The sequence below is a fragment of the Ceratosolen solmsi genome, unplaced genomic scaffold, assembly GCF_000503995.2.
Source record: "Ceratosolen solmsi marchali unplaced genomic scaffold, CerSol_1.0 scaffold6, whole genome shotgun sequence".
In the NCBI taxonomy this organism is placed as follows: Eukaryota; Metazoa; Arthropoda; class Insecta; order Hymenoptera; family Agaonidae; genus Ceratosolen; species Ceratosolen solmsi.
In genome coordinates, this window is record NW_011948414.1 from 1,601,613 (window position 1) to 1,625,242 (window position 23,630).

Consider the following 23,630-nt stretch of genomic DNA (forward strand, 5'->3'; position numbering starts at 1 on the left):
TAATATTACCATTGATTTAGCTGAAATTATATTAATTTCATCAATATTTACAGAGTATCTATGTATTTTTTTTAAGCTCATCTCATGTATGCATACGTTAAAAATCATAAATACATAATTAATTAAACCATCCATTGAATATTTGAAAATATTCCAAGTAAACCCCTTTAGATCGATATTTCAAAGCAAAAATTTAATTCCATTTTACTGCAAGTTTGCTTTATCGTGCAATGTTTGCAAAATACCTGTTGAATGCACCAAGAGTCATTATAGATTTCCAAAGCTTGAAATTAGAAACGTACATTATTGGCTAAGTAGTCCCATGACAATTCGCCACTCATTAAAAGTTGAGAGCAGCCCCCGGTGCGACTATGAGGAACATCTTCCCAGTAAAAGTATAGCCGGTTTTCCGCACGCAGCTCTAGAACTCGCGTTAATTTTCATAAGAAGTTGCAGCAGGTCATCGAAACGAGATTTTAACGAGTTTTAAATGGCTGGAGCGCTTGTTTATCATAAGCTAGAAATTTTCATTTTCATTAGTCCTAATTGAGCGCTCGTGGAAAAAAGGAGGTTGGAAGAGCGCTCGCGGCACTTTTTATCTCGTGAGCCAAAGGAAAATCCCATCATTCCCCATCAAGTACACGGAGTAACGAAGTGAAACGTGAAAGCGCGATTAGACCTTCTTTTCGCCCACCCCCTAGAAAAGGGTTCACAAACAGGTTCATATGCCGGAAGGTGGCCGATATCGAATGAAGAGGTGTTCGTTACAGAAGCAGAAACGGTAAAACCTTCGACTCGTCCATTCAATACGTGTAAAGTCTCTTGTCATCAGTCTACGTGACTGAATTTTTACTTAATTATCAATCACATATTTATAATTCTGGGCACTCGTATTCAATTGATAAATTGTCAGCTCAATCACACCTTTATTTTCGAAAATTTCTGGATTGAAATAGAACGAAAATGAATGCGAGAACATATGAAATACCACTAATAGAGATATACAAAAAAATATGTTTCCCAGATAGTCGAGAATTTGCAAGATTTTTTCAGGTATCTTAAAAAACATAAAAAATTGTGAACGTATAACATACATTTAATATATGCATAAACATTATAAATTTTACGTCATTTTTAATTACATTAAAGTGATAATTAAATAAGAAATTTTTAATTACTTTAATTTATCACAAATTGAAACTAAAAAAAAAATATGTAATAAAATGTATAATATGCAATAAGAATTTGTAAAATTGAATTAGAATATATCAAACACCACTAATAGAGATATACAACAACAAAAATACTCGACAGATACTTGAAATGTGCGAGATTGCCAGTTATCTTAAAATAAATAAAAAAAAATGGAACATATAGTATATATTTAATATATGCACAAAAGAAATAAATTTTACGTCATTTTTAATAACATTAAGGTGATAATTAAATAATAACTTTTTTAATTACTTTCATTTGTCATAAAATAAAAATAAATAACAATTAAATTTATAATGTGTGTTACAAATTTGTAAAAAGTATTTTATAAAATATTACTGACTTCTCTGCATTATCATCAAATTTAATTTAATTTCACTACTTACGCATTTTAGGCATAACTTAATGAAGATTATTAATTACAAAATTTACCTAATTCAAGTAATTCAAGAATTATTTAAACATAAACGAATATTCATATAAATTATCAAGTTTTATCTCTTTTTATTTGGTATGTCTATTCATAGAAATTATATGAATATTCATATGAATTCATATTTATATATATGAAATTTAATTAGTTTACAAAATTGATAACAACGAAAAGATATGTATAGCTGCAATTAATCTATATTTTTTTAATTAACACATATATAAGTAATTGAAAATGTATATGTTAATTTCAAATACAAATTTACTTTCATGAAATAATATATTGCAATCAGCAACTTCTTCTGATTTTATTAACCATTTGTCTTACATGATATCCGGTACATTATTGCTAAATAAAAAATATTTAATAAATAGAATATTCACTTCGTTATAGATTATTACAAATTCCACTTTGAAATTCAAATTAGCACTGCATTTATCAATGAAACGATTTTTTATTATCTTTTTAGTCAAACATATACATAAATTTCATTATTAATTCCGAATTTCAAAAGTTCAATTGCATTAAATATAAAATTGCTAATTATAAATAAGCAAAAAGTATTAAGTAGTTTTGACAATCCATTTTATAATTTAAGTCCAATTGTATAATAAATATTATGTGTTATATCAACAAAAAATTCCATTAATGTTGTTATGTAGAATAAAAATGAATATATTTAATAAGTTTATATTATATTATACTCTATGAAATTGTATTTTCTGTTTCAAATAATTTCGATGAAAAATATTTAAATATGACATTTGATTATATGATTTGGTTTTTACATTATTCAAAAATGTATAAAATGCATTACGAAATATTATTGAAATTATTCCGTGTAACTTATGTACAGATTTTAAAAAACATTTCACAGTAAATTGAGACAGCTGGATTTGGGTAAATTTTTGCTTTTGGCGTCTCTGGGATCTAATATTTTACGTGACTTCCTACAGTTATAACGTAAAGTGTTTAATTTAAATATCATTTATCCTGAAAATGTAAAAATTCTAATAATAATGAAATTACTTTTCTATATCATAAAAACTATTTGTACATTAAAATTATAAATGTCCAAACAACGCTACACATTTAAATATTTAGTGAATTTATCTCATTTAATATTAATTTCTAATTCTACTAAATATAATTAAGAATAAAATTATATATAACCAGTTACTGCACTTTAATTTTGTACAATTATATTTTTATATTTCGATTTCTGTTCTTATTAATATGTACATACGTTTGCATTAAAAGTTATCAAATGTATTTAAATTATATTGTGGGCAAAATGCATTTCCTTGAGTTTTTTAATACTTCATTGTATGTTATTTACATACAAACTTATATAGTAATTCACTATTATAAATATTATTCAAAATATATTTCTGTGCTTAGTTTCCAAAATCCTGAACTTAGTTCCAATAATAAGAAACAATAATTTCTTCATATCCCATAATGTGCATAAATTATCTTTTATAATGTCAATTTGTATAATATTTTTATTTTTTATCCAATCTGTATATTATATATATATATATATATATATATATTTATTAATCATATATATATGTGATTGTATACATTCCATGAATATATTTTCCAGAGTCTGTCGAATATTATAATAAATGAATTTAGTTAGATACATAAATAAAAAGTAATAATGATTTAATTTTATGCAATAAAAGTAATTTGAAAAAATATATCTCCTACATCTTCTACTCTTCTTCTTTCACAATATACGTTATACGATTAAACTTATAAATTTTATTTTATTTCTTTCAAAATATCGATAACTAAATGAAGAGACTGCATTCGGATGATAATTAACAGGACAATGTTAAACAATAACATGTTGACAATGTTGAATATTATGATAACCTACCACCTCGTCTGCCAATGAAAACAATTTATGTGAAATAATAAAGAAATAGGTTAGAGAAGATCATGAAAAGAATAAGTAATTGCAAAAACACGAAAAAAATTACGAAAACTTTTGTTTAGAGGTTCTCTTATTTATTCTCTTTTTCTCACTCTATATATCTTTCTTTATTGTACACATATCTATCTGTGCCTCTTATTTTGCTCTTTATTCCCCCACCCCTCTCTCTCTTATTTTTTCTCATGCCCTTTCTATACCTAATTCTATTTTTCCTTTCCTTCTTTTTAACATACACACGCATATTTTACTCTTAACACACGCATTCTTCTATTTAATATACACACACACACACACACTCTCTCTCTCTCTCTCTCTCTCTCTCTCTCTACATTTATCTATATATCTTACTTTCACCCTATTTTTCACTCTCTTTCTCTCCCTTTTTCGTTCTTTCGCTATCTATCTCTCGGCGAATCAATGTAGAAGTAGGGCGTTGTCTCTTGGTCTAGTAGCTAACCTTATATGTTCACCGACATTCAAAGATTTTTTTCAGCTCAAGAGTTTTACTCTTCATCCTTTCTATCCTCTCATTGTAACTGTTTTCGCAACTATGTTTTACTATAATATATTTAACAATTAAAAATAATGCAAGATACAAGAAAACTTGTGCTAATTATTTATTTACATTTTCTTCTTAACTTATTGATAAATTGAGTACGATGTAAATAATAGTTGTCAAAAAATTATAACAAAAAATTATATAAATATGTTAATTTTATTTATCAAGTCGGAAACAGTAACATAACTATTCATCCTCTATATTAAATCGTCAGTAATTTAACAAAGAAAAACCAATAATGCTTAAATCAATAGACAATATTGTTTATTAAAAATGAATGATGTATATCTTTTCGTTGTTTATTATTAATGAAGCATATAAATATTTAAATTATTATTATAAAATATAAAATTTTTAAATGTTTCATTAAATAAAAATATAACAAATTTAATTACTAACATCATCTTTCGAAAATATTTATTGATTTGAAATTTAAAGAAAGTCTTGTAAGACAAATAATTTTATTAATTACTAATTACATAATGTAAATGGCTGAATAATTTTGTTTTATAAAATACAGCAACCTACAAATATATATATATATATATATACATATATAATGAATCTGAAAAAAAATACTTTTATAAGTTATATATGAAACTTTAAAACTATTTCATAAAAGTATTTTTATTACTCATTTATAATTATCACATATTACATATATTTATAAAGGCACTAATACAGCATAGATACTAGTAACTCTGAAAAATAGATTATAAATTTGAATGAAGAATTCTTTTTTAAAATATATTTATTTTGTCTAACATTGATTTTCCTTTTATTATTATTCTTATACAATGAAAATATCTATAGTATCGTTTTAGCCTATCATTCAACATAAAAAATATTTTTATAAATTTTACAATAATATCTAATGAGTTAAAAACAGGAAATTCAAATAGATTTTATTAATCCACTTTTTATTTATAACAAAATATGTCAGTACGTCAATAGTATTCGTATTTCTGATTATTTCTCTATTTTTATTAAGGAGCTGCTTAAATTATAACAAAACTTAATAAATTTAATTACAAATCATAAAAAAAGTTTCAAAAATTTTGTAATTTAATATATATAATTTTTATCTGCAATGATTACACTTTTATTAGCTTCTATGAAATTTCAATAATTATTTTATTTTCAATTGTTTTTTATTAGGTAATTATAAATTCTAATTTTCATTAAATTATTTCATTTCAAATAAAAAAAATTTGATTTTTCACAGAACAGTATTCATTTCCAATATTTTTTTAGGAATCCATCATTTACCCTAAAATAATATCTTCTATAAATCTGAAATTATTTTGTAATATATATGATGTTCAATACATTATAATAGAATTAGATAATAATTTTAAATTGAAAAGTGAATGTCCCAATAAATATGAAAATTTAATTGATCCTATTCAAAATGTGATATTGAAAAATATTTATATATATATATATATATATATATATATATATATATTAACATTATTGTATTACTCATTAAACTACATTAATGTATATTAAATTATTATACAATTTATGATATAATTTAAATTATTGAGATTAATCATTTTTAACCTGAACAATAGTAATCTATATAAAAATTGATATTACTAATGATTTATTCGCGTCATTTTCCGTGTCAATTAATTTTACGTTTTTTAAACATAATTGTAATTTCAAAAATTCAGTTATTTGAAAGTTAATATTGAAGTTATAATATATGATATCTAAAATATTTCCCATCTTACATTTTATTATTTATTATTGAACTGCTTTTAATGTTATTTATGTTTAATTTAATAGATAACTACTAATTAAGAAAACCACACCAGTGTGTAATGTGAAACTTATAAATATAGTTCAAATACGATTGGATAATTTTATATTACTTTATTATACTTTACTACAAGGTGTTTAACTTTATTAAATTGTCAAAAGTTATTATTTTTGATGTATTCAAATGTATATTAATCTAAATTCATTATGTAACATACATAATTTCCAAAATATAATCTGAGAGCAAAGGATAATTGAGGAGCCGCATTAAATAAACGTATACATATGTCATCTCCAATTGCTCTACTGAATACGGTATTAAGACTATTGTAAACCTACTTAATCTTGTATGCAGAGACAGATAGACAGTTAGATAAAAAGATAGATAAATATATAAGTAGATATATAGATACATAGATAGATAGATAATATAGGTAGATAGATAGATAGATAGATAGATAGAGAGAGAGAGAGAGAGTGTGTGAGAGAGAGAGAGAGAGAGAGAGAGAGAAAATATTATTTATTAACAATTTTGATAGTCATATTTGAGAAGGGAGACATGTAAAATATTCGCACAGAGGAGCTATTTAATAGGTAGTATACTATTTATTACAATTCGCATTAGTCACGTATATAACTTAAATTATTGATGATCTTGTCATACAAGATAAAGTGATAGAGTTGAAAGATCTAATGGTATGTTCATATTATTTAAAACATTTGTATGTCATTGTTTTAAATGAACCTTTTAACGAATGTTAACGAGGCGAAAAATCTGTAATTGATGACTATTGAATTGTTACAACTACTTATAAAAATGAATAAAATCTTTCCTATCTATTATTCGCTTTCATAGAAATAAGAAAAATTTCTTATTCGGTATCATTTTATTGAATAGCAACTCAATTGTCTCTGTAAATTTTGTAATACACATTGTGACGTCTAGTTTAACGCTATCAATTCATAAATATAATTTATTTAGCTTTGTCATACGTAATATATATTAAATAAATGCGTTGATAAATATTTAAAACTATTTTTATTTATAAATATTGTACAATCATATTGATAAAAAAATAACTATTAATTATCGATTGTATTAAAATGCTTTTTAGTGGTAATTGAGAAAAAAGTCTATTCTCATTCATTATCTTGTCTCTATATTCCACCCTTTATATGAAATTCTATGCTTCTTTAATTCCGCGTAAATCGTCCAATTATCAATTCACGTATGATTCAATCGATATTAACAAAAGCGTAGGTAACAATCCCTTTGTGGCCAATAGCTGAGTGAGAAATTCGTCCTCTCATAAAGATTAATCCGAGTATCGATCTCCGAAGCGTATCTCCAGAGGCGATATTGTTGACTTTGACTGGGACGTGTGGCGACCAGAGACATCGGATTGCAGTCAGTGTATCTTTCACAACATTCCGAGTGACTTTTCCCTATACAATATTTATTATTTATATTTCAATGCGTGTGTCCATGCGCTCGCGTATCAGAGATAAGTCACTTTATTATCTTGATTGTAATCAATAACTGAATAGCGTCTATGATAAATTATAACTTTTAATCAAATGCAAATTAAATTTCTAATTTGTTGCAACAATTTTTCTTTGTGAAAATCTGAGGGTACCTTATGCGAAAGTACCGAGAATTGCTATTATTACTATTTGAATATAATTTATGCTAAAATTAATATTTTTATATATTTTATTGTATTAATTGAACACAATATGAAATAAATTTGATCTCTAGCAAAATATTGATACTTTCTAACGGTCACCGTAACCTGCCATCTGCATATATACATGTATAAATTTTTCATTTTGACCTTTCGGAACTATTCAATTGAAACTTATGTAGTTTATGCATATTATATTCTGTCAATAGTTTTCATATCTGATTTTGATGGATTAAATACGTTAGGCATAATTCGAAGTGTATATGTATGACAACTTCGATTGTATTTATGTACCTCGGATTTGCTTTCTGACTATATAGTTATAATGAATCGCAGAGAGTGTCGTACTATATGTAATATTAGGATATTCCACACGAATACATCAACATATATATTCGACAAATTTACTTGGACGTTCGATTGAATAATGTACAGAAATCAACTAACGTATCTCGATCTAATATAGCGTAAAATACTGTTTTATCGAAATGACTAATTTCCTCGTTTATAACATATTATACATCGATTTGTCAGCTCTGGAATGATTCAAACTATTTTGAAATTAAATTTGCTCAGTAAAATTATTTCAAAATATAAAAATATTTGTAAGGCAATTTATCTGTGTGCATCTATTGCCTATTATACCTAAAATCATTGATTATTTCAAAATTCTCTGCGATATGACACAAGTTACGTGTATATGTACTGACGTATAAAATAATATTACCGGTTATCATTGTAGATATAAACAATTCTGATACATTTTATCAATAATATTGAATAAGAAAAATAACTAACACCGACGAATTATCTGTTAATATTCATATACCTGAACTATTTTTTGTGAATTTTCAAATCAAATATGAACTTTCTATTTATAAAACTTTATATTATAATGTTAATAAATTAATTTTGTTCAAATGCTTTCAAATGTTCAATTTACTCATTTTGCTTTTAAAGTTTGCATACAGCCATATCAACGCCAAGTCGCTTCATGACCAAAATTCCAATATTTTGCAACTTGAGAAAAGTGAAATATTCTACGTTTGAAATATATCATTAAATGGGCAGAATATGTAACATAATTTACGAGTCTACAATAAAAATCAAGCAATAAGTTTTCTGTTTCAAGTATTCAATAGTTTATATAATAAATATTATTCTTTTCCAAAAAAAAAATTTAAATACACCTTTTCTTCATATACCTTATTTTTTTAAACAATGTAGTAAAAAATTATAATAAAAGAAGTGAAAAACAGAAGAACAAATAGTTAATTGAATGTCTCGACAGTGTGCAAATTTTCAATCATACTTAATTTCTCTGAACGTAGAACAATTTCATACTTCTGAAAAAGAAAAAAAAGAACAAATTCCATTATTCATGAATCGATGAGGAACAGGGATAAGTAAGCTCGATAAAAAGGTGAATATCTTTTTTTTCTCTCTTTTACTTTTTCTCTGTCGTCATAAACTTCCACACATTCAGTCCTCGTATGTCTCTCCGCAGATTCTCCAACCAATAAACTTTTCTCGACCTCAAACCTCGAAGTCCGATATACGTCGATAAAATAACGAGGATTAAGCTTTTCGCTTGGTTAGAAGAAACCGTTTGAGCGTATAAGAAATGACACATCTGAATATTGTTTTTTTTATTCATTTTTTCTTACTTCCTTATCAGTTTTCACTCAGTCAACATTTCTGTAGGACCGAAGAATGGAAATTTTATCCTATCATTGAAAGCACATAAAATTTCATACACGAGCTTAGTGTCATTGTAAAACAGTTTTAGAAAAAAAATTGTATTTTCAGTATTTCAACTTGCCTTAAACGAACTTTCGAAATTATATTGCACATTAGAGAAAATTGAATCCTATTCCAGTTACTGTTTGCATTACTTTGAATATATATATATATATATATATATATATATATATAATTTCTGCAAGTATTATTTATACTACTATACTATTATAATGCACTAATGAAGATACTGATTATGATTTTTAGTTCCTAATGTAATTAAATTGTAATATCCTTAATGACTAATTAAATAACGTTGAAATAGCAAAATTCTCAATTAAAAATTATTACTAGAAATACAATATATTTTTATAGATTTTCTTGAGTAGATATTTATGATTTTGAGTACATAAATTCTAGTTTATGTATAAGTATTTATAGTCTAAATTATAAAGATATCGTTATCTAGTATATGGTTATCATATTTAGAATAACTTTTATCCTATATTATATTTATTTCTATAACAAATCATATCTCCTATAATATAAAAAATTGATCTATTTATAATTAACTTTAATACTGGATTATTTGTAATTTACATTAATAATTAGTTACATGTCAAATTCTATTTACTACCGATTTACAATTATTTCATTCTTATTATTTATATTAATAATTAACAAAAATAATAATTTAAAAAAATAAAATATATAATAAGATAATTAATTTGTGTTTAATGCTTCATTTATGTATAGTGCTGAATAAGTTTTGTAATTTATTTTTACAAAACGTTATTGGAATTTGCTGTACTTATATTTAGTTTTCAATTATAGCATTGCTTAATTTCATTTGAAAATTGACTACTTCGATTTTTTCGAACTTGTTTCTCTCCAAAATTCTGTAACGTAATATTAATTAAAACTTCGATTTTATCATTACTTTCTTATATTGCATTTTTTATTTATTTATTTTTTTTTTATTTATTTATTTATTTTTTTTTATTTATTTGTGAAAAATTTTTTAAAATTCAATTTACTTAATAATTATTCTACGTATAATTTGAATTACAAATTTCACGCAATTATTTTGAAATTTCGGCAAAGTAATTCAATTTACTTACATATATATTTTATTATAATCTATATATTATATGTTATTTTATATATTATTATTATTTTTTTTTTTTTTGTTATTTTATTAATACGATTATAGATCATTGTAATTTACTATTATAGCAAGAATCTATTTGGAATCTATGATATCAAATCGAACTACTTTTATTTATTCGATTTAATAACCATTTTAATAGCAATATTATTTAACAGCCTTATTTTATAGCCACATTTAATAGATTCTTATGTTTGTAAATCAATAATCTGTACAATATCCAAAGAGCCATGCCCCGTCTTCTTCCATTTAATGGAAAAGAAAAATAAACGATTTTCAAAATTTTATCAATAAGAGCACTATGAATATGTTGTTAAGGGAAATAAAAAAGACTAAGCACTGTAATAATGCTTAACAATTGCTTCATTTATCTTTGCACTATTTATCATTGTTCGTACACACAAGGGCACAATCGCATTCACTATTAAAATCTCACCTTCGGTCTTTCCATCGATGCTTTATTCTCAAACATTTCGGAATATATTTCTTCACAATGTCGAGTATGCATTTACGCATTTATGATACCCCCTTTATAACATCATACTTTATCTACATACACATACTCACACATATAAATTTTATTCCAACTCTTGTCCTTTCTTTTTATCTCTGCAGCTTCTGTTGGCGCCTCTTTCTCTATCACTTAATTTTCTTTATCGAAAACGTCTTTCTCAAAGTGGACTTCAAATTTTAATCTAAGTAACTGCCCGAACAATCATAATTGATCTTCTCGTGGATTTTGAGTGACCCATCATCTATACTATTTTGCCATTTATTTTACCAATGTATATAAAATAAGTATATTGCCAATTTTACTGGTTCGTCGTAATACATTTTGTTATCGAAAATACTGGAACGTAATATATCGGTATAAAGATAAACGTATATCAGTATTAACATGATCAAAGACAACTTTTTAAACTTTATTATAAATATTTTTCAATCATACTAACACTGCATCTTCTTAATCGATTCAGGCTTCGTAGCTGTTTTCCAATCAAACTTTATGCGCGATGCATTTGTTCGCCATTCATTTCAGGCTCATTCCTCATTTTGAAAATGTTTACCAGCCTCTATTCCTATTTGGCTTTCAGTCTCACAAACTTTATCTGCATTCTCTCCGATAGCAGATGCTTACACTGAGCGATTGCTAGTAGCATCAATCGCCAATAATGATCCCTTTTTCAACAGCATCAATGAGAGCAACGAATTAATCGAACTAATCGATAACACCAGTAGAACTATCTTTAGTGGACAGATTTTTTCAAGATACCTCGTTATAGTATTCGACCATATTATGATCCTCTCTGCTTTTATTACTCTTTTATTACTCAAAATAACTTTGGTCTTACTATATTTACCTTTGTAATGGAATCATTGTATTTTTTATGCGATATTCATATTTTACTCATCGTTCAGTCTTATATTTTCAATTATTACAGAAATTCACAAAATTAACAACTCAACAATGTATCCGCCGACTAATATGTAAATATTCCTTGTGACAATTAATATATATATCGATATGTAATATATGTTCGTATAATAATATACTAACACATGTTTATCTAATTATAAAAAGAAAACATTGAAATTAATGATATGTCATATACTGAAAGAATAATCTATTTAAATTTTTTTATTGTAAAGTAAATGCAATAAAAATATTATTATCGTTTAATCAATTCATAAACTAATACATAATTCGACTTTAAACTTCCCATTAATTTTCTAAGTTTCTACAAACTATAGATCATAAAACCACAATCTTTTTATGTTTTTTACTTACAGAAATAAAAAAAAAATAAAACGTGCAAATAAAACATAAATAGTGAATTCTATAAAATTCAAAATAATTAAAGCTTTTTAGAAACGTAGGAGATCTATAGTAGTCATCATCGCAATAAAATAAATAAATCAATCTATTAAAAGGCAATTAAATATTTTATGTTACGTATATCTAGATTAAGATAAATTAGATATAAATAATCGTTATTATTTATATATTAATTAGTATTAAAGTATGTTTAATTTAATGGAACAAAATCAGATAGTACCGTAGAATTTTCTAAATTATTGGAATATAAACTCTATATTATTCTAGATTATAAAATTAAATGAAAAATTGTCACTTTCACTTTAAAATCTAAATAATCTATTAATACGTAAATTTTAATTTCAACACTGTTTTAAGAAAAACATCTGAGCTTGTTGAATATTAACTTTTCAAATTACATTTGTTTATTTAATGCAAAAATTTTAATTTCAAGAATATTTTATAAACTACATCTAGTCATCTTTTCATATTTATTTTTTTATTTTTATAAAAAATTCATAGAAACTCACATTTTAAACTTAATTATTGACAGCTACTTATAAAGCTAAGAATTTTTAATCAGTTTTAAAGCACTCGTGTAATACTAATATTATTTATAAATAAAAAGTGTTTAATGATATTTATAATATATTCCGATAATAAATTATGCAATTGTATTATTATATTTGCTACTCAAGCTTCTCACTCATGGTCAACTTCTATAGTTGATGATGATTCAACATATAACTGTCGTTTAATTTGCCATATAATAATCGTATTCATATACTTGCGAGCTGCACTAAATTTTCGTGTTTCTCCATCGCAACGATAATTTAATATCACTATGGACACGAACATTATTTTATTGATAATAGTATAATTATAATAAATATAATATTCATAAATATAATTATTAAATATTATACATATAGTTGTATTGATTACAAATATATTATATGAGTGAAAATTAATTATATAAGTAATATTCACTGCTTATTGTTCGTAAAAATATTAAACTATGATCGATTTTATAAAAATTTTTACTGAATTTATAAAAAAAAATATCTGTATTCGGAAAACATAAAATTTTCATATAAATTCTTTGAAAAAATTAAGTTCATTGTCTAATATTGTAATATTATAACATGCTTATATATTTTTTTTCTAGACATTCAAGCAAAAATTGACGAAACCTCGATGAAATTTATGAACATTAATAAAATTTTTTTAAAATTCTAACATCTTAACATATTTGTTTTTCATTTAAAGGATTTATTTTATTGTATATATTATTTAATTCTAATAATATAACTCTTTTGCTTCGGAATAATTTGAATATGCCGTCAAATGTATCCTCTATTTATAGTGTATTTTTTTTAAACTATTAATTGAATTATGTAAAGATTCTTCCAATCTAATTTCACTACAAATTCTATATTTTAAAATATTTCCTTATATTATATAGTTTTCATGTTACCTTTACTCTTTTTATTAGAACAGCGCATTAATTTCAATTGGCATAAGTTTTTCATGTTTATCTAAAATAATACGACTTAAAAATAATATTTTTTAAATTTCCTAGTTAAACACAGACCCTTTTCAATTTTCTATATAGTTAACGAAAACTTTTAATGACTCCTTATCAAAGTTTTCCCATTTTTCAACAGGTATGTAAACAAAGCACTTGGTTCCTTTAATTTTTAAATCCATTAATTTTTTGAAATATTTTTTTAATGCTTTGCCACTCAGAAATCAAAATAAATTAGAATTGAAATAGATCGTACATTAGGGAATTTTGAGATTTTTATATTCGTTTTATTCGAAAATGTAAATGACATTCGGATGTGTCTAATTCTTTTATAATTTAAAACTTTTTGGTTATCCCTTTTCATAAATTTTCTACTATTTTCAATATGAAATCTTTCTAATCTATATATATATATATATATATAGAGAGAGAGAGAGAGAGAGAGAGAGATACACATGGAATTCATTTTTAATTTCAATACTAAAAAAATTTAATTTTACTAATACTTTTGATGTTTAAATAAAAATTGAAATAATTGACCTAAGAACTTTATAAATCATCTATAAATATGCTCTTTTCTATATTGCTCTATTCTACTTAGATATTTTAGTTCGATAGATTGTAAATTTCAATATATAATTTCTCAAACTTTACTACAATAGCTGACGTTTTATTAAAAAGTAATAGACCCTACTTCCCTTAAGCATATTTTTATACAATTTATTCAATATTTTATTGAACAATCTCAATATGTTCATAAATTCGATATTATTGGCTCTCGTACTATAGCTGCAATGCATTTAATTTTATTATTGTGAATTTCCAGCATATTTAACAAATTACAAATTGAGCATTACGATGCCCAAATTTAATTTGTAGAGATTATGATTATCTGATTTTGTCAATGTTACTGTCTTACATTATAAACAAATCTTCCTTTCTCAAAATTCTGCTTAAAAGAAAAATCTAATTTTTCATTTATCTGTATTTTAAAAGATAATAAATTTTATTTTAAGTCTGTGGAAAACTCTAAATTTATTCCGTTACACAACTTTCAATGTTAATACTATCTTTACTGCACTAACATATATTATGGTAATTTACGATTCTGACTTTTAATTCAGATATAATGCATTATTAAGTTCTTTAAAACTATTTAACGAACCTTATTGATTAGTCATGTAATACCTCGCTCCAATAGCCTAAAAAATCGTCAGATGTATTCCTCATTCCTACGAACATCTCACTTGTTTATTCTATGCCCATACTCGACTATCATAATCATAAGTTTTATTATTTTTCAACCAATTTTAGCTGAGATAGTTAATTTATTATCCCAAATTTAAAACGTCCAGCATAATCATTTCTCTTATGACCTATTCTTCCGTTACTATAACAATTACAGGTAAAATGATTTATTCTATTTATTTAATCTAAAGTGAACATATACCGTTTATGTTTAATAGAATCCATATTCTACAATTTAATCTTTATAATTGAACCAATTGATAATTACTTCGACTTGTTACTTTGTTTTACGATTTTGATTATTGTCTTTCTAATCTGAATGCTTCACTTTTAATATTTTTTTTATATTTACCAACAATTCTCATGGAATAATTGTATTTTTTTGTAAACCCATTCAAATGCATAAGAATATCCGTTAATTATTGTTAATTATTTCCGTGATGCTACTTTCAACACTCCTAAGTTCTATAGAGAATTATTCAATTATTATTGAATTTTTTATTAAATGCTTTTATTAATTTATATTTTGTTATAAAAAAAGTTTAAATTATTCCATTCTCCTCATATCGTATAATACATTATGCTTATTAACTACTTCGTAGCTTAAAAATGAAGTTATTACTTTTTAATATTTTAAATATAATTTTCTTACAATTTTAATACTTTTAAGATATTTCTAACCAATTTTCGATGTCTACGATGAATCTATTTTTAAATTATATAATTTATGAAAGTATTAAATTCAAAGATCTTTCAAACTCTTTATACAGGCTAAAATCTGTATCTTATCATTGTATTTCTAATATGTCGTTACTATTATTATTTTTCATGTATATTTTGTGTTCTTTATTTCAATTGCAAAAATTAATCATAGGTGTACAATTTTTTAAATTACATCTACAATAATCCTTCTTGAATTTATTTTTCTTCTTTTCTTTAGACATCGAATCCTATCATGCTTTATATACATTTTTCTTTTTAGATTTCGAACAGCATAAAATTTTTATCTTAACAATATAAATATCATAGCAACAAACGGAATATGTATCAATACAATCTTTTTTTAAATTTTTTAGACTTTCTAGCCAGGATACATATCAAAACTTGGCATTTCCTTTTATATTCTTCGAATATTATCTGTTTCTAGTATTTCATTTACTGTAAATTCAACCTTTAAAAATATATCCAAAGTACTCATTTATTATTTTATATTACAAAAATATTTATTAATTATGTCCATCATAATAATCGATCCTTTTCAATATAAATTTTTAAACTTTTCTATCATATATATTTCTATTGTTATCAAACATTTTGATCTATAATATAAATAATATATTTAAAAGTTGAGTAAAGAAATTTTTACATTGCAAAATATTTAAAAGGTATTAAAAATTGAATCACAAAATAGATTACATTGTATTTTATGAGTTTTATAAATATTAATATTTATATCTATATTATAGATTAGAACATAAAGTTGATATTTAAAATAAAAGGAATATATGAAATCGTTTATAAAATTTTAATCAATAGGAATGCTTAATATTATAGTGTATATGTATTAGTAATATAAAGTGCTTTATACAATAAAAAAAATAGAAGAAATCTAGTGTTGTGCATATTTCATCTAAAATAATGAAATTTACTCTGTATTATCGAAGTATAAATGTTTAAATATGCATATATCTAATTAAAGTAATACTTTTCTGATCATACTTCTATTCAAATTTTTATGACATTTAATTAAAAATAAATAATATTAAAAAATGGGACACGATGAGTAAGTCACTTACAATTGTAAAGAAATATGTGTTCAAAGTATGATTCATGATGTCCGAAAAAATTCATGCTCTTTATTAATCTTAATTTCATTCTTAGGTACGTATGCTTATTGTACGATAATAAATGCAATATAATTACATGAAACATATCCTCGTATAACGAATGATATTACAAAGAAAAGCAGGAAAACATCTCATCCATTTAAACACAAACAAGCAAAACCAAAGTCTATGACTATCGAGACAAAAGGGCATAAGCTTAACGTAACGTCACATATACATCCTTCCTTATTCATGTTTCAGAGGCACGAGCAGAGATAAGCGGCCCGAGTGAGAAGTTCGTGCGTCCGGGCAGTACGCTTCAGTTACACTGCCTAGTGAAGAAGTCGACGGAGCAACCGTCCTTCCTGTTCTGGTACCACAACCGGCGTATGATAAACTACGACGTGGAACAGGGTGTGAACGTGAGCACAGACTTGACGGCTCGCGAATCGTGGCTGGAGGTTCCCCGGGCGTCGGACCGACACTCCGGCAACTATACCTGCGAAGCGAGCAACGCCACTCCTGGACGCGTTTTCGTCCACATCTTTAATGGCGATAATCCCGCGGCAATGCAACACAGCCTCGCGAGTTCGCCCTCGGTCATCGCCTGCTCGGCCCTCATGACCCTCAGCACCGCACTCAAGCTCGCACTTCAGCACGCGTACGTCTATGCGGGTAGCTAAGCCCCAGTAGATGCACAAGAACACAGAGCTTCAGCTGGAACCGGTCGCTTGTGTTACACCTTGAAGACTCTGATTTACCGACCGTAGGCAAGCGTGGATCACTGATGAAGATTCTTTAGGGCTGACACTTATATCGATATGTTTTATAGCGATTTTTATGTCGATATAAATTCATTGAAATGTGATTTTATTGATTATCTCCCTCTTAATAGTTTAAAATAGGTTCCAATAATAATATCAACAACTATGGCACTGAATTTAACTAGAAAGTTTACAAAAACGATCAACATCTCTTCGTCTCTTCAATCATAACAATCGTACTTTTTCGGAGATTAATATAGTTTACACCAAAAACTCTCAAAGACTCATTAGTAAAAATACTCCTTCCTGTCTCTTACTGCAATAAGTTCTTCTAAATTTCATGTTTTTACAATAAGGTAATATCATTATGTCAGGAGAAGTTAAGCAATTGACGGTACAAGTATCTTTTAATTATTCATTTAAGTAAATCCTCTAAAAGTTTATAGATTAAATTCAGGTAATCGTGTTTTTAAGAATTTTTTCAAATCTCTGAAAATAATGAAACTTTATTTTATTCAAATTATTCAAAATATTGGTTTATTTTTAGTATATTCGCAGATAATATTTATTAATATTAAATTATTAATGTATTATAAATGATAACATTATTTACTCTGATTGACATCAATTTATCATAGCATTTAAATTACAATATTATAAAATAATTCATTATATACAACTAAAATTAAAAGTAGGTCATTTTCTGTATACCATTAATAAAATATTTATTATCCATTTTGCCTTGTATTTCTTAAATTATAAACTTTTCAAGCAAACTATAAAAAATATTCCATATACATGTACATTTGTAAAATATTATATAATTGATTTTGATTTTTATTTCTGAAAATTATCTGTATTAAGTAGTAAAATGATGCCTATATACTGCATCTTAATTATATATTATAATACTGTATATAAATAAATAAATAAAAAGAATCTTTGTCGGTATCCACTTTTCTTAAAGAGGATGTTAAACGATTAAAAAGATTAAGTACCATAGCATAAGTACTTGTAATATTCTCAAAAATACGTAACCAATAATATAACTTTTTGTATTCGTATGATAATTGAAAGTAAAAGTCTTATTATTCACTAAAAACAATATATTATACGTCATGTAATTAATATTTCCATACTTGTGTTAAATCACATACTTATTTTAGTTAAGTCAACTCTTGCAATATTGCAATACTTTGACATCCTCTTTATATATGCAATTAGGTTTATCAATTGGCTTTGTTCTAATTTTTTTTACTATTGTTTAATACAAAGCTTCATATCTAATACATTTTAACAAAATTTTAATTGAATATCCAATCATTTGAGTGACAATAATTATTTTATTTTATTCTAAAATATACCTGTCGGTAAAGTAGGGACCAGATAAATCTTTATAAACTTCAAGAATGTCAACGGATCTTGAATAAAATAACAGTTTGCAAAAAAGGAATTTTATTTATATTAAAAAATATTTATTTCGCTCAATATTATATTACGTGATTTTATCTAGGATATTTGCTAAGTATATATAACATCGATTTATTCGCATAACATAGAAGAACTACACCATTATATTACAATATCTAATTTATTATCTTACGAATTATTAATTACTGTACGTTTAAAATAACACAAATTGTATAAATACGTAAATATTTATAGATACATCAATAGAGCAGTATAAACTGAGGTAGCTTGCAAATTTTTACTTACTCCGGATTTATTGTTGAATCTAATACAACAAATAACGTACACATTCGTATTAGCAATGCAAAATTTCATATAAATATGCAACTTTAAATTTCCTATAATTACAAATATAAAATCATGAAAATGAATAAAAATTCCTACTATCCGTGAACTTTCAAATTAATTACATAATTTTATTTTAATATAACCAGTAATATAAGCTTTAAAACTTCTTATACTTAAATGAGAATTATTAAAAACTATATAGTATTTTAAAAAAATTAAAAGGAAATATAGAATTAAATTAAATGTTTAATTATATTTTTAACGAGTTTTTATTTGTGTATTTCTTTAATTTAAGATTTTTTCTAAGTATGTAAGTAATGTTAATATAATTAACAATACATATCTTATATTTACCATTATTAAAAAAACATTTACTGTTCTTGTCATGAAAAAATACTTTCAAATGCAATTTAAGTAAGTTCCTTCAATCATTGTCATAGAATTAAAAAATAAATAAGCTTTAATTTCTTATTTGTAAATAATGGAGTATTTATTAATTACATTAATATTTAAAATATTCGCTATATAACACAGTAATGGAATAATAAAATTAAAGTATCGAATACAAAATGAGAATTTATAGAAATATAATCGTTTAAATTTCTATATATTATCAAAAAATTTGGTTAAATAAATTATTAAAACATAAATTATTATTTTAGAAATATTATAAATTAACGTCAATTTGAATGGAAAGTTATATGAAGTACCTAATACCTAATTTAATTGATATTAAGTTTATCATTCCAATAACATATCCAATAAAACTATTTCTCAGATTTTACTATCATATAATATTAATTTTTTAAAAATAATTTAATGTGCTCTTTTAAGTAGTATATAAATAATTAATACTCACTCGCAATTATTTGAAACTGCAATTTGCTTGAAATATAAGATATTTTCTCAACCTATAGAATTTTTTATTTCTATAGAATATTTCTGTAGAATTTATTAATCTTATTTCAATAAACTAATACATACGAAAACGTTACATTACTACTTTCTAAAGTTACTTATAATAAGATTATATATTATAAATATGAGTATTAATATATATATATATATATTTTTTTTTTAACATAAACGCGTGCAAATATTTATTTATAATCTATACTACTTACTATATTTTATTCAATTAATAATTAGATTAATAAATAATTGTGGGAAAACATCTTCTTATTTATCATACATTGAACATTTTTAAATACGAAAAATTACAAAATGAGTCTAATTGCAATACGTATTTATTTATGAAAATTCATAATTATCAATACAAGAACTTGTAATTCGAATTACAATTTTATAAGAAACTCGGTCGCACCTGCAAGGTTCTAAGTGAAAAAGGATACATCCATTCGTTAAATAGTTAGTCCAAAAATATTCTCTTCCTAACAGCAGCTTATTGTTGCAATAAGAAGTCTTGGTATATATTACACTGCTTATCACAAATCCACTGATGTTATAACTCGCGCCAAGGGCCACTGCATCCAATTATGTACGAGGGTAACGATTTTCAATTTTCATGATCCTCCAGAACCCCGCCTTTACCCGATCCTTTTCCCTCAAGCACCGTCTCGCTCTCGCACTGCAGAAAGCCCCTGCAAGTTCGAGAATGATTGCGCCCAAGTTGTATTCGAAGTATTGATTGGCGCACGGTCGAACACTGACCGAAAGTGATTTCCTCCGATTTTTTGTACATCTTGAGCTAACTGCTTGGACTTTACTGGAAATACTCATGAAATGGGTTCCTTCTTCGAGTAGTAACTATAAACGAATTTATTTTTGTATTTCCAGTGATAAAATAAAAGGAAATTTTTCCGAGGAAAACTTGATGCTACTGCTATTGTATATTATGTATCTATTCTATACAAATAATTATCTTGAGGAAAAAAAATATCAACAATTTTATTCTAAATACGTTCATTATATTTCTTAATTATATTTAAGATATTAATTTATTGATATATATTTTATATAATTACTATATATATTCTATTTTTATTTGCAAATAATATTATGTATAATGTTAAAATTAGATTTGCAGTTGAATAAGCTTCAAATTTGAGATATTGAATTTTAATGAATTTTATTTTTTATTCATTAATAATCGTTATAGAAAATAACGTATTATTATTAAAAGAAGTAAAGTCCTGAAACGAAAATACATTTTCATCATTTAACAATTTCAATTTAAAACTATTGCTTACTTAACAAAATTTACACAACAAATTAAAAGTATTGTATATGCCCATCTAATAGTATTTTATTCGATTTTTAATTTCTCCAACATTTTTCAAATAAACTTTATTGTTTGCTTTCAGATATTAAAAAAAAACATAGTAAATTCATTTTTATAAATAAATGTATTAAATGTTTTTAATGAAATAATTACTAAAGGTCTAGAACAAAATGAATCTAATTATAAGAAGCAATGTTGTATAATTACAACCGCTACTTCGCCATTCGTTATTTCTGGATCTCTTCAATAATGATCTCGGCATCTTTAGGAATATCCTCAATTAATATACATATATAATTTTATTCAATTTTAAGTCTGAAGTCAATAATTATCCACAAGCACAACGTATAATTAATTTTTGCTTAATGATTCATCCATATGTTTAAATAATTTTACAACTAATTACAAGTAATCGGTAACAATTGAAAAATTAAACTTTTACACGAGCTTTACACATAAATTTCATAAAAAATAGTATTTAATTAATGCAAATAAAAAACATAATTACTATTTTTATATATAATGCGGTATAATTTTCATTATTAATACACAAATTAATAATATTGTTTAAACGATATAAAAATTAAAATCTGGCCGTTAATTTTCAAAAAAATCTGATAACTGATAAATGTGACATATGCTAACAAAATTATAGTTGTATACAAAATACAACAAAATTTTCCTATTTAGTAATATTAAGACCTAATTTTCTATTTAGTAATATTGAGCTTTGTAAAATTTTAAACAACACAATTAATTGTTCGCATTATTCATTCGATATATTATCAAAACTTTAATATAATCATTAAATTTACAACAATTAATTCCATATATTTATACTTAGATATGTTTTTACATTTATTTAACATTCAATTCATAGATAAATATTGAGTATTTCCAATACATAAATGTATCAAGGAATAAAATTTTCTTCATTATTGACTATACGGAGCATGTTCCATATACGTATATGTAGTTTCTATTTGTAAGCGGAGAAATGGTACTTTTATTTTGTGTTATACGGTTCGAGGGAGAGAATTTTTACGCGGCGGCGAATTTTCGAGTGCGGACTTTTTTCGCAAACGTCGCTAAGCGAACGCCGAGTTTCTGAGTGCATTTGTGAGATGATCTTTTGATACATCAGATAGTTTTCATAATTATGCATAGTAGCGTTTCTCCATCTTTTTTTAATTATTACATTTAGTATGATTTGTAGCTCATAAAACATTACTATTGGAATGAATTTTTTAATAGTAATCTTTAAAATGCAAAAAACTCTTTTATGAATTATGACGGTGTTTTTAAACATATTCAATTTTGTTGATTACTAAAAAGTCTATTTGTTTGTTATTTTGAAAATAAAATTTTGTTTTGGATATTTATTACGTGACCTAAATGAAATTTGCGTTACACAATTTATTGTTTAAGGTGACGCAATTTTGTATTAAAATATAATTTCTGTCTTTCTTTGAAAATTTCCCGAATACGTTATTTTTCAAATTATGAAAGCTTATTTATCTTCATGTTTAATTCTAATATATTTTTTTATTTCTAACTTAAATCTGACTAAAATTTCTAACTAAAATTATCACTTAATTTCATAAAGTTTTTAAGAAATTTATTTATACGTATAACTTTAAAGCATCTTCATTAAAATCTATTATAAATCATAATTAGAAAAGGATACATATAAACTATATGTTTAACAATTATTTAAATTGAGTAAAAAATTGCAATCAGAAGAATTATTATTGATAATCGTACTACAGTCATATCCCAAGATATCAATGTTCACGAAATCAATGTATAATCATAACATTAATATCATTTAATAAAATAAGAAATTCATTACGATCGTCTATATTTTCAATTTAATTTTTTTCACGGATAGTTGGAAAAAGAAATTAAAAAAAAATTCACTTGCAGCAAATACAGT

At 24.5% G+C, this 23,630-nt stretch overlaps 1 protein-coding gene across 1 annotated transcript in view; it reads left to right on the forward strand.

Moving 5' to 3' along the window:
• The window catches only part of LOC105368346 (defective proboscis extension response 13), a 118,503-nt gene extending 100,770 nt beyond the window's left edge, over nucleotides 1-17,733 (forward strand). The window contains exon 4 of the mRNA XM_011507349.1: nucleotides 17,192-17,733. Within this exon, the coding sequence (XP_011505651.1) occupies nucleotides 17,192-17,613 (422 nt within the window). The 3' untranslated portion in view covers nucleotides 17,614-17,733. The remainder of the gene's footprint in view (nucleotides 1-17,191) is intronic.
• The last annotated feature ends 5,897 nt before the right edge of the window (nucleotides 17,734-23,630 follow it).